Source organism: Malurus melanocephalus, unplaced genomic scaffold, assembly GCF_030028575.1.
Source record: "Malurus melanocephalus ecotype Western Australia unplaced genomic scaffold, MMel_1.1 scaffold_370, whole genome shotgun sequence".
NCBI lineage: Eukaryota > Metazoa > Chordata > Aves > Passeriformes > Maluridae > Malurus > Malurus melanocephalus.
The window spans coordinates 581,694-595,624 of NW_026623602.1; the positions used below are offsets into that span (position 1 = coordinate 581,694).

The 13,931-nt window shown below is 40.9% G+C and overlaps 1 protein-coding gene across 1 annotated transcript in view; it reads left to right on the forward strand.

Moving 5' to 3' along the window:
* Positions 1–13,931, forward strand: part of LOC130580903 (slit homolog 3 protein-like) — a 397,748-nt gene that overhangs the window by 245,638 nt on the left and 138,179 nt on the right. Inside the window, exon 6 of the mRNA XM_057378685.1 lies at positions 12,896–12,967. Coding sequence (XP_057234668.1) covers positions 12,896–12,967 — 72 coding nt within the window. The remainder of the gene's footprint in view (positions 1–12,895; positions 12,968–13,931) is intronic.

Here is a 13,931-nt window from a genome sequence, read left to right on the forward strand (position 1 = left end):
ACTCATTTAAAGAGTTAAGATAATGGGCTGTATAAAAATGTGTTGTGGTGCACAGGAAGCTGAAGGGAAATGATTTGCATAAGGGTGCCCATGAGCAGTTCTTGCTGCATTTCTTGCATTTCTAGAAGGCTGACAYGAAGCATCCAGCCTGCTTCTCAGGGCAGCAAAACAGGACTTTCAAACACTTTAAAAATGGCTTGTTGTGGCATGGGGTGGGAAATGGAGCTTTCTGCTGTGAAAACTAGCTTTAGAAATGAGATTGACATTTTTCCCCTTTTTTTCTTCTTCCTTCTGCTGTTTTTTTTCTTCTTTTTTTTTTTTTTTTTTTTTTTTTTTTGGTGACCCCTCAGTAGCCCTGCATGCGAGCTTCACCCTTGAACCTGCTTTATTTTGTATTTAATTTATATGCTTAAACTCGGGTCATACGCAGCACCAGCTATTGATCAGGCCCTGCTTTTAAACCCAGGCTTACAGGGAAGATGACTGCTGCAAAGAGGTCAAGTGCTTTGCCTGGAATAATTCCCTGGTTAAGGGGGGCTCACAGTTTGCTGAGTTTCAGTGAGGATTCGTTGTTGGGGATGGATTTTCAGTTTGGTTTGTAGCTCTCTGCCTGGAGCTCTGGTTGGTTTTTGGAGATGTGGTGTTCTCCCTTCCTGAGGAGCAGCTGAGATCATAATGAAGGGTTAAWAATCAGATGGGAAGGGGGAGCAGCTGCCCTTCTCAGGGAGCTGGGCAATGAGCAGCATCCTCASAGTGGCTGAGGATGGGAGAAATGTCCTGAGAAGCCAATTGTTCAGGTATCCTCTTTACCTACTTACAAAAAAAAATYGTTGCTTTGATTGCAAGAAAGAGAAAATTAGGGCAGGGCTTTTTTCTGGGCATTTTATTTCAGTGCTGTCACATCTCAGTGTGAAGGAGGTTTTTGAGGTTTTGTCTAAAGAGTCAGGTAAGGTAACTGGTGTACTCTTGTGATCCAAACCTGCTGCCTAATCCTGGGCCTGGGAGTAAAAGTTTTCTTACACATGGCTTTCTTTTTGTCATGACAATCCTGGCAGAGGAAGCAGCTGTCCCTGTTTGAATGGATTTATGGGCTAATGTCAGGAAAAAATACTAATAAAAAACACCACCTAGCAAGGAAATATAAAGTAATTTGGATAAGCTAATTTTTAAGATTCTTTAATACTGGGTTCAAGTTTGTAAGGCTTGTAGAATCATTGTTCAGTGGCTAGTGAGTAAATGTGAATGAACATTTCAGACATATAAAAGCATATTTAAGATTATAAATATAATATTCATTATATTTAAGAAATCACAATGCCTAGGATGACTTAAAGGTTGTTAGAATTATTTCAAAAGGAAGTATTTATCCTAAAAATAATTCTAAAAGTATAGTTTGCAGAGAAAAGTATTAAAGTCTGTAACTTCTGGGAAATTAYGTTCACAAACCTGCCTCTGCAATATTTTCTATTGATGTCAGAAGCAAGGTGCAAAAATTATTTAATAAAAACTAACTATATGTGTAATAGTAAGCAATCTTGTATCCAAATCTTTGTTTTTAAATAGGGCACACAGTTATGTCATGATGCTGTTTTTACCAGTTTTTGATGAAATAATTCTTTATGTTCATTACAAGTCCTGAATTTATAGATAGGTGTGGAGTTTTGAGTCACTCAAGTCTCCTGCAGGATGGAATAAATCCCTTTGGAGGTGACCCTATCATCCTGTTCTTGCAGTGAGCATTGTCTTGGAGATCATGGTTGCCCCTCGGATTTCTGAGCTGTCTAGTTTCAGCTCTGGGGTCGAGTTATTCCTTGTCCAGCAGTTTATCTTTCCAGGAGATTGGCATTCCACARGAAAAGCTGAAAATCCTCAGCACTTCTTACCCTGCTTGTCAGCTCTCCCCAAGAAAGCTTATGTGAGGATATCAGGAACCAGCAGAGTTTTTGATGACTTTTTTCAAGCACTGCAGTCCAGTAAAACACCAGTGCTGTTATATATCTTTTACCTCTATCTTTATAAACTTTGTGGCAATAATAACATCATCAGTTATTATCTATTGCACTGTGCTCAGCATTTTTTATATAAACTCTCCCTCCTCCATATTTTACCTTGGGGTTACGCCTGTCCTGAGGCCAGAGAAGGATATTTTAATTTGGAAATTATGTAGGTTCATGGAACTGGAAGAGATGATTTCAGTTCCTGAAATTTTGTAAAACGTCAGACGCTGCTGACAGCTCTGGGGAGGAGGAATAAATACATTAAAGGGTGAGGGACTCAAATGCTACAACCATCCCATAAATGCCAGAAATAGATGGATGCCATTTGTTTTTATGAATTAAAAAAAAAACAGACCTATGATTTCATGTAGGTGGAAAGAAACTCCCTGGTGAATGTGCACAAGAGCTGTCACATATGCTCCGTGCCATGTTTCTGAAGGATATGTGGCAGTGCCACATTGRTTTGGTAAAACATTGTTTGGAAAGTTGAAGATCTGCGAACAAAAAGTGAACGTAGTCATCCAAACATATTGGGTGCTTATGGTTCATATGGGTGTTCCAATGGAACATTTGTTCCAAAAAGCTTGTAAACAGAAATTTGCAGGATGGGTTGCTGTCCTTACCCTGGGTGACAAACATTTCACAGATGACGTGAATTTGGCTGCCTTGAAAACAGTAAAGCAAAATGGCTTTTTCTTTTTTTTTTGTCATCTATGATCCTGTTAATTCCAGAGCACTTTTCAAAGGATTTAAACAATCATATAATTATTGAATGGCCAGATAACCAAGAAAAACACTGGTTTTGGTTCCCATTTAATCTGTCAGTTAATTTGGTTCCTACAGTCTTTTTCTGGGTTTTCTTTTSTTTTGCTTTTCTTAAAGGTTTCCTCTTTTTCATTCTAGAAATTGGTGATTCTTTCCAAGCACTTCTTGTTCTGGTTAGCTCTTTTTAGGTGCTTGAGGCTTTCATTTGTTAGGTGCACGTGTTTCACTGGCAGCACAGGTGAGTTTGGGATGTGCTCCAAACCTGGTGTAGACAAAGAAAGGAGGGTGGTGGCAGGGGGGAACACAAATCACAGGGGCACAGCTGGTGTGACATCTTCTGAATGTGTCATGGGATGATTAATTTGGATACAGAAAACTACTCAGGAAAGAAAAWTAGATCTTTAAATTCATGTTCAACTGCCCAAAAGCACTTCATGTCTGTGAGTGGACCTTGGGAATGGRGATAAGGAGCAATCAGCTGCAGGCTGGTCTGCTCAGGACTCCTGCATGAGAGAYCTCACTGTGTGTGGCAGAACAGCAGATTTTAGTTCTTATTTGAGCCCTTTGCCACTCTTAGTCTAATGGGAGTGTTATTTGCTTGCTCATGTATAAATACATGTGTCTCTAACTACCTAAATTACGTATATAAGCACACTGAGTGCCCAGAGAAGTGCAGAGTCCTGTTTTTGTAAACTAAGTACAAATACAAATAAGCATATAAAACCACACAGCAAGATTTCCCCCTTTCATTACAGTTTYTGTAGCATAAGCAGGTGATGCAGTAACCCACAGCACATCTTGTGTTATTTGTTTGAAGTCATGCAGGAGAACAAGCAAATTTGGGGCAATGAGGTATAGAATCAGACTATAAGGAGTAATTTCAGTGAGACTCTGGATGGGGAACTTAAATTCATTTCCTTCAGTGGTGAGAATGAGATTTGATGTAAATGCCTTAAAGGCTCGAGAGGTTCAGGCTGAATTGCAATGTCCCCCTCTCACCCTTAGCACCGACTCATCTCCACTCACCCACACTCTTATCTAGTATTGATTACAATCAGCCACAGCTCTGGCTTGCAGAATGGGATGWGATGCTAAGAAATGACAAATATAAAGGCTTCAAAACAGAGGATCAGGGCTCTGCATATGCATTGAGGCAGCCATTGGAAAACAAATTTCAAAGGTTTCTACATTATTGGTTGCCAGCACTGTTTGGTATCAGTAAGAGGGCAGCAGCACAGGGCTGTGAGGTACATGGGTCTGCTGCTCTGAGAAATCACGGACCAGCAAAGCAGAGAAATGGTGAGGAGTCACAATTTGGAGCTGTGTGTCATTTAGGAGCATTTTTGTGTTAAAAASAAAACCTCTGATAATACCAGGCAGGTAGTCAGTGAACAACACAGAACTGTAACTAAGCCAAAYGGCTCCTTGTCTTAAAGTTATTGAAAACACTTATTTTTCAATTTGTTATTTCATCAGTGGCCAATTTTGCAACAGAAGTTACTAGAAGGGGATAAATTCCATGTCTCAAAAGCAAGCTGCCTGTTCAGTAAAGAACCAAAGGAGTAAAACAAAACAAAATACCTGGAAAYAGACCCTCCACCCCTGCTTTTCATCATCTGGACTGCCACTTATCCATCCTAAAATAGGAACCCACAGCTGTGTTGAAGATGAACCCCACAAAAAAGCTTCTGAGCCTGTGTTAAGCATGGCCAGTGCTGGAAATCCCTATCAGAGCMATTTAAAACTAATGGAATATGTGGTTTGTTAACTGTGCTCCAGTGGCTGTGGGAGTTGGTTGAGGAACTGAGTAGAACCATGTTAAAAAAAAAAAAAAAATCCCCCAATCCAAAATGGTACACAGAGATATTCAGAACTGTGATTCCTTCTCAAGCTTTAACTGGGCATTTTTGGATTTTTTAAAACAGCCTGATTAACCAGCTTTTGATTSAACACTTACTGGTGTGTTACACTAAGAAACTACCATTTATAAGTGCAGTCTGGAATCAATTATTTAATTAATTGRAATTATCCCCAAGTTTTTAATATTAATGTTCTAATTAACAACAAAAAGAAAAAGTTACGAAAGCACAAAAATCAAATGTTCTGCCTAAATTTGCCAGCCATGCAGTGAGGCAGACACTCTACCATGACTTTACTCACAATATTTAGTGGTTTGATATTGTTTCCTCCTAATTTTTGTCTTAAGAGCTAGAAAAACATATCACAAGTCATTGTATGACTGCGGGTGTTAGCATTAATCTAATGGGATATGGGATTTCAGAGGGGACAGATGTCTGGAGATCGAATGTCCAGATTTCTTTTTGCTCTGTCATCCCTCTAACTGTGTCAAAAACAGGCACTTCTGGCCCTGGGGCGCATTCACCTTCCCTGCTCTGCCACAGCCTCTGTGCCCCACGACATTTTCGTATTTGCTGGTCAAGATGAAGCTTCACAAAGGCAGCAGAGCTTTAATTTTCCTGTCAAACCTACGTTTTGTAAATTAATACATGTAAAGGTGTGCAAGCARTGAGCACCCCCAGAATTACTGCACTTTTTGCCGAGTGTCCCTATTAAATAATCCCGGTGAGCTCTGCACATCCCTGTACCCCCAGCACGGGCTGGGCTCAGGGATACAGCCAGAGAGGGCTGCACTGGTGTCCCTGGGCCAGCAGCTCTGTCACCGTGTCCACAGCACTCCTGTCCAGGGRCCAGCAGAGCACTGACCCTCTCTGTCATCCCTGAGTTTCTTGCAGCCCCCCCTGTCCTGCCAAGCCCGTTGTAGGAAATGCCCATGGCTCCAAACAAATTTTGTCTGTCTCGGACAAGTGACAGCTGAGACACTTTTTAACAGGAAGGGATGGAGCCTTCTGCATATTTCTTTTTAAAGTTTTGTTTCTTCAATGGATTTGTTACCACACGGAACATAGGCAGGGAATGATTTTAAGGAGAAAACGCCAATCCCGGTGGATGCTGCCATGCTGATCGGCAGGAACAGCTTGCCTGTGAGGGCTGATTGGGTTTGCCTTGGCAATGAGCAATGTTTAGGGGCTGTTAGCTCCCCCTGAGTGGGACCAGGATGGTGCATGAGCCTGGGGAGGCACTGGCCTTGCTCATGGGACACATCTTCTGCATGAGGTCCAGTGGTGGTGCTGTGATGGGGTCGGGATGGGGCACAGGCAGCTGGACCCTGCAGATGCCCTCTGCCCTTCACTGTCCCTGTGCCCCTTTCACTGTCCCTGTGCCCCTTTCACTGTCCCTGTGCCTCCCTCACTGTCCCTGTGCCCCTTTCACTGTCCCTGTGCCCCTCACTGTGCAGAGTTTGGGGTGGGAGGCAGCAGGAGGAGCAGCCCAGATGTGCAGAGTTTGGGATGGGAGGCAGCAGTTCCTGTCCCCACCTGCGGGGYGGATGGAGCCACCTGCAGCTCCTCTTGCTCTTCGTTCAGTACAGATTTCTACTCCTTATTTAGATTTCAAAACTGCGTGTTTTTTCTATGTATGTACCTGGCTTTTTCAGATTTTTCAGACTGTCCCTAATGATAAGATTTCCTGTTAATATTCCTAATCTGATCCCTTGGTATGAATTCCTTTTATTAAGGTCACTGGTTAGTAACACTGTGAACTAGAACTTTCCTGTACAGGYGGTGTTTGACACTTGTCAACTGAACATAACGATAAATAAAAATTTATATGAGTGCAAACCTTCCAAAGCTGTAAAAAACACCGCAGTAAGTAAGTTTCATTTTCTCCACCACCCATTTTATCTTCCTCATTTCTTCCCCTTTTCCCCTTTGGGGCTATGGCAGAGGAGAACAACAGATGGTTATCAGTCAAGAGTAACTAGGGAAACGGCAAAACCTGCCCCAATTGCTATGGAGACAGCCATTTCTGTGCTTGGTATGCACTATTTGTTACATCAGCAACCAGAGAGAGTTAAAAAAAGAAAAAAAAATTGTTCTAAAGCACCTGATGTTGAAAGGAAATCTCGGTGTGTTTGTCCTTGTGGCAGGAGGAGTCTCCATGTTTGTTTGCTACTAAAGTTTTGCTTTAAAATGATATTTTGGTTATTTTGTGACAGCAGCATTTTGATTAGTGAGTTAATGCAATACAAATACTCAGAGTAAATACTTAATAGTTTTGAATAGTCTGCAGGATAATTATTCAAAAGCAACTCTTCCCCTTGAAATCAGATATTCCTCCCTCCTTGAATYTGACAGCCTGGCAACACAGGTCGGGTATGAAAACTGAAAACGAGAATATGACTCTGCCTAATTATTTCAGGCAGATGAGCTGTTTCTGCACAGAGCTTCAACCACAGCTTTTGGCAAAACCATCCTTGAGAAAAAAAAAAAAGGAAATTTGGAGCAATTGTAAAAATCTCAGAGTGAGATTGCAGCTTGATCACAACAGCTGTATCAATCTTTTAAATTCTCTGATATAAACAAGCTCTTATAGAGTGATTTCAGTGAAGTATCAATAAAGAGTAAAAATTAAATGTGAAAAAAGCATTAAAAACTATTTTGAAAGAACTTCACATTATTTCAATTTAATTGAATTTAATATTACTTCAAAGCATCATCTTTTCCCATTTATTGGGGCTTCCTTATCAATTAATACAAGGATAAGGACTYGAGCTTGGTGTGTGAGAAATTTTAAATGGATGTGTTGGTGTCACTTTCCTTAGATATTTTAATATTCTTGAAGTTATCTAAGGGCAATAAATGTTAYAGARTGTCTCTCTAATTCTTACAGGTTAYGGRAGAACTTAAGTACCAGAGTGCAAACTTTACAGGAAAGGGATGACATAGGACCAGCAAGTTGTATTAGAAATGAAATCAAAAAGGAAATGGAAGGGGAAAATGTTGTCCAAGCAGAGGTTTTTTTTTTTTTGAGATGTAGTTAACAAGATTAATTCTTTTCTAAAAATGATTCTGTAATAATTTACAGTGAATTTACCTTCCTGAGAAATCACTGTTGAAAATTCCTTTATATGTTTTGATGATACAATACTTTTAATATGAGTACTTCTGGTTAAAAAATGCAAGTCTTTCAATAATGAGGAAATGGCTCCTACCTAATTTTTTATTGATATGATCTTGAATGGTAGTACAGTAATTTTGTATCACTAACAGTAGAACCTTAAATCTGCAACTGTTATAACATTGCTTTTGCTAAATGTGAAATATGAGGAAACAGAAGTCTGGACTGTATATATTACAGTACTGGTTAATACAGGTTTTTATTTTAATATTTAACTACATTTTGGGCAAAATACAGAAAGAGGTTATAGTAATTTAACTACTGTCACAGTGTAATTAAAAAACAGGTTAGCACTTGAGCTCTGCAGTGGCCTTGGTAGTGTTTGAAAGTGGAAAAAAAAATCCCTCACTGCATAAAGTATAAAACACAGGTTATAAAGTTCATTATTGTTGAATGTTGATGCTTGAAGAACCTCTTCAGAATGTGAGTATGGCTAATAACTGAAAAAATGCTGGAAGCTCTTATATGGTTGGTATGCTTGAAGAAACATTACTAGTAATACACATGTAGGGTTTTAAACAGTAACTGATTTTTAATGTTAGTAAAATTATAGATTATTTTGGGTTTGGTAAATTTYACCCTGTGTGAATTCAGTTCTTTAATATTTTAGAATAGTTTTGCATTAAAAAAAAAATCTTAAAGCTAGTAGCATGATGAAAATTGTATCAGCTTTGTTGCTGGGGATTTTTACCTCTCAAATGCATTTGAAAATTAAATATTCCTTGTTGTGAGCAAAACCTTCAAGGCTCGRTATTTAAAGGATTATTTCAAATGGCAAAAGAATATCAAGATTGTAAAACCCCACTCCATCTAAATAGTATTTGAAATTTAACTCTTATTTGTGATAGATAATGTACAAGTCTAAATGGGTAAGGCAGAGTTACATTTTTTTCAGGGAAATGGTGTTTTAAACATTTAGAGCAGCATTTTAGCCAAGTCACAGATTCTTCTGTGGTATAAATCTATTAGGATGCAGCAGCATTTCTCAATTTGTAGAAAGGTGATTTGTGTCTGTTTTTTTTTCTGTAAAACATCAATTTTAAAGTTTAACTTTTATCAATTAGTTGCATATAACAGTCACAGAATTTTCCTGCTTTTTAATAAAAACGGAGAGTCATTTTTGAATCCACGTTAGAGCTATATTATATCTCTACCACATGAAAGATGTTTTTTCCTCCAAAGAGTTTTAGAAATTCTTGGATTGTTTATAAGTGTTTGTCTGTGTCACGCTCCACCTAAATCCCATTTGTCCATTCAGTRTTTTCCTTGCTCGAGTGCTTTGCTCTGTTCTCCGGGGTCCTCTGGTAGTGCAGTCGTTATCTGCTGGCATTGTCTGTCGCTAATTGCCTGTCACAGGAATCGGGGTCCCTGGAGCCTCCCAGGTGGGTCAGGCTGGATAATTCAATCACTGGGAGCTGCTGCCTTTCCCAGTTCGGGATCTCAGCTCACTGGTGCTGGAGCAGGGATCTGTTCTGACAGCATCACAAATCCAGGGTTTGGGTCTGCCCACCCCAGGGGTTTATGGCTGATGCTTGAGAGATGCAGCATTCAGCAATAAAAGTTAGATAATGATGCAACTTAGCAAAATTTGGGAGTGTCACACAGCTCAATTACTGTGGTTTCATTCATCCTTCAGCAGCTCAATATTTCTGTGTGAGAATGCTTTTTCCTTCAGAGGTGGTTGAATCACTTGGTAGTTTAAGRTAAAGTCTGAGCTTAGTGCTGTATTCCTTCAAAAGGCAGAGTAAGTGGAAAGTGATTTTGTCCATGTATTTTAAAAATTGCATCTTAAATCTGAGTTTGTCTGACCTTTTACCACCAGCACATTGCACCACTACGTGCATGAGAGCCATTTGTAATCTCGAGGAAAAGATTTTCTAGAAAGGCCAGGAGTGCAGACAAATAGGGGTGGCATTTAAATATGAATCAATTCTGCTGCCCAGGACAATTTTTTTAAATTTCCCTGTAAGCCTGGAGCAGTTGATGTGTCTCAGGTAGCTGACCTGTGCTCCGTGTGCCCGARTTCAGAATGCAGTGATGGAGAAATGGCAGCAGTGTTCCATGTTCCTTAGGGAAACGTAGGTTCTGAAATACTGGGGGTTTTCTTTTTTTTCTTTTTACTTTTTTTTAAGTTGAATTTTTTCCTTCTCTGCATATGGTTCATTTTATTCARGATGTTCTTCTCAACAAGTGTTAGGCGTTTCTGTTTGGCCCCTTGAGGAGCTGCATGCACAGCCTGCCCACATCATGAGCTGGCTGCTAGTCCACATCACACGAGGTTTGTTTTGTCTTCCCAGCTGTAAAAGTACGTGCTCAACACCTTGGCTTTCTGTAAGGCTTTACCTAAGTTTTTCCCAGAATTTGTAGATTTAACACTTTGTCCTGGAAGGAAGATGTTGTTTAGATTTAAGCTCTCAAATTTCTAGTCTTGACTGAACCGCTCACCAGGGTTCTACACAGATTCAGAGAAACAGGATTTCCATCTTTACACCCAGAGAAATAAACGGGGAGGTGGAGGGTCTTAAAACCAGCCATGCCTAGTTTTAAGATAACTAACAGTTCTCTTCCTTTTGAGAGGAGATTTTTGTGTTTCAATGCAGGTGTGAGTGTGTTGGTGTGAGGGATACTAGGAGACACGAGCTCTGGGACAAAGGAGCATTAAACCCGTGCATCTCTCCAGAGACTGAGGAATTAGTCCATGGGCCACACAATCAGGGTGTATCACTGATGAATATTTTCCCTGTTTACTGATAGTCCTGCTCAGTGTGTGCCTTCAGAGCATTGAGAGGTTTCCCTTGCTGTGATCCCGTGCATCGATCACACAGACCAAACCTGGCTGTTAGCACTGGCATGCCTGGACCTCTGGAAATATGATTAAGATGGTCATTATGCTTTTTCAACAAAAATCAATCTGTGAGAGTAGCAGCTTTTTTTTAAAAAAAAAAAAAAACCAAAAAACAATACCCACCTAGGAATCCCTTTAATCAGAGGACTTTGTGARTAGCACACTGGGTTTATTTGCTTATTTTAGTGTATTTGGCAGAAAAATCAATATCATAGTATAACTCCAATAAAAATTGTGCAGTACATAAGTTCTTCCCATAGAAGGAGAGGGAGAGGTGAGTCTCAAGTTGAGGCTCCTCTCTCCTCATCATGTTATTGTGTGCCGACTTTATGCTTAATAAAGCTAGGTGTAAAGTACTCTTGCAAACAGCAGTGTATTTAACTCATTTGAAGTTTATTCCTCTTCAAAATGCACCATCCTTTCTGTTTGAGCAACGAGTTTTTGTCAGTTAAACAGGGATATTGCAACAAGGCACTTAGCAGCCAATGGTMTTCTGAACAGTTAAAAATAGAGAGGTTTTAGGATCTTTGGTCAGAGAAACAGAGAGAACATAATTATGTATGTGTTTGTAACATACAGCATAAAATTCTATGCATTTATCCATAAATATATGTATATATATATAACGTATGAATCTTACACACAGAAAAATCCCTTTTGGAGGACTGTGCATCCCAGTGTCTGTCRGTATTGAAGCCATCACTTAAGTTTTACCAAATTCAAAAAGTTCTCCATAGTGAGCGAATGCTACAAGAAACCTTTGTTTTGGGCTTTATGCTTCCTAAGGTTTTTGGTAGACCTAGGAGAGTGAATGGGTTTTCCTGTATTTTAATTCATAAAAAAAGATKATGTTCATTGAKACCAGGCTACATCACAAARGGTAAGCTTGCTCTAGCTGTCAAAYATRTACATATATTCAAGATGCTCAATGTTAGCAGATCAAACTCAGGCTTTAAAGGAGTTCATAAAGATGGTAYTCGCTCTGTCTGTGCTGTCCTGTTGTTTAATAAGAAAATTGCTACAAATGTTTCTTTAGACCAAAAATTAGATACGGCAAATAATTGAAGTACAGTTGGTGAAACTATATAACCATATTATACATGGGTGTAATATATTTGCTATAGTTGCATATATATTTATTTTAATAAAAACCAGAAAGTACAATGTAATCTTTGTATCTTTATTCAAGATACTTTATACATACAGTACAAAAGGTCTCTGCCTCATCGAATCCAAAGTTTATGTTGTGCAAAGGGCAGTAACATCTAGAGTCAGGAGCTTGCATCTATTTTTTCATGAAATGCAGATATTTTACTTGCATGTGACTAGATATATAATTTTATTTCTTTAAGTGTAAAAGTTAGGGGATCAGATGTCAGAAAATGTAATCACTGMATTTTAAATTACAACTTTAATTCTTTTAAGCAAAAGAGACAGATGTAGCTGTCCTGCTGCATCCACATGTATTGCAAAATACATTTAAATCATGCTCATACAGGGAGACAAATGAGAGAACTCCACCATCCAAATATTAAATTACACATTTTGAAGCAAAATAGTGTTTTAAGTGTACATGTGTATAATGCTTTTTGTCACTGGATTGCTCTCCCTGATGCAGTTAGACAGAATCTGTATTTAGTCAGAAATCTTTCAATAGAAAAGGCTACCAGATGGGAMCGGTAACAATGCAGAGAGGCATCGAACCACCACAGACATTTGGTGCTTAGAATAATAAAAAGACTATAAAATTAGATTAGTTGAGTCTAATTTGGAATTGGTATATTCCCTRTGCACTCTCACAGCTCTTGGGTAGATAAAGCCCGGAGATTTAGTACTGTCAGGACAGAGGACTCCAACTTCCAGTAAAAGAAAAAGCGGCATTCTGGGAGGTCACGGGGGGCAGCCCAGTGACCTCCAATGATTTACAGGCCTTTAGCTTAATGAAATTGTTTCAGTGACATGACGGTAAAAGCTCATAATGGATTGGATGCCCTAATGTAATGAAATTACTCCCTTCTGCCTTGAAAAAAAAAAAAAAAAAAAAAAAAAAAGGCGCAATTAATATTTACTGAGACCTGACAGGCTTCAGTGTGCGGGAGCGTGCGGCGCTGTCAGACAGCCGCCAGCAGCCCCGAGCAGCAGCGTGGCAGCTGAGCAGGCGCTGCGAGGGGGTGGAGGGACACCTCGCTGACGGGGAAGCCCCAACCTGGCGCTCCGAGCCAGCCTTCATCCTCTCCCTTCCTTCCCGCAGGCAACTGGACAACAACCAGATCAGCTGCATCGAGGATGGAGCGTTCCGAGCCCTGCGCGACCTGGAGATCCTGTGAGTTGAGCCGGGGCCGTGGGGCGGTGCGGGTGGCTGTCCCCATGCTGTGGGGTGGCAGGGCTGGGGTCCCCCGGCTCTCTGCCCTCCCGGCAGTRCCGGCTCGCTGTCCCCGGCTCCCTGACCCACAATAGCCGAGTTGTGTGCGCTGCCGCGCTCCTCGCTGCTGCTGCGCGGAGCTGATGGCTTCGGYGCCGTTCCGAGCGTGTCCGAGCTGCGATCCGGCCACAAACTGCCCGGGGCTGCCGSTGCCGGGCTCGGCATGGCTAACAGCTCACGGGGAGCGATATTTGGAGAGATGTGGCCGCTGCCCTAGACAGAAAGCTGTTTCAGAGGTGTTYGGTGTGTCAGAGGGAGGAGAGACGGGCGCTTGGCAGGCTCGTTCAGTGCAGTCATTGGCTTCTGGGGAGGATCCTTCTGCGAGGGCTGAAATAACACCACGCTGTGCTCTTCATGTACCACAAACTTTATACATCGGCTGCTAAAGCTGCAGCACGGACCAAAAAAAAGAAGGGAAAAAATGGTTTTGACAGTGAAACCTGACTCTGACAGGTTTAAAGCAGCACATTAGATTTAGAGCACTGTCATTGTAATATAAACCCAATATTACCCAGAATTTGCTATCTGAGCAGATAATTCGCTTATTGCTAATAGTTACTTGTTAACTTGCAGGCTTTTTATGGAATAGGTTTTCCCTGTRTGAACTGCTGTAAAGCCTTCCCTGTCACCCCAAAGTTAAGCCTGTAAAGCTGAGGGTCAGGACTGGTGAAAGCTCATAATTCTGAGCCGAAACGGAGGGGGGTGGGAAGGACACACAGCCCCACCAGAATTCCGACCCTCATCATCTGCCCTGAGTCAGTGTGAGAGCAGCCCTGACCCCGTGCTCGCTCCCCCACAGCACRGAGGGCCTGCCCAGGCTGCTGCAGAGCCTGCCCTGGCATTACCTGGCATGAAACAGCAAATG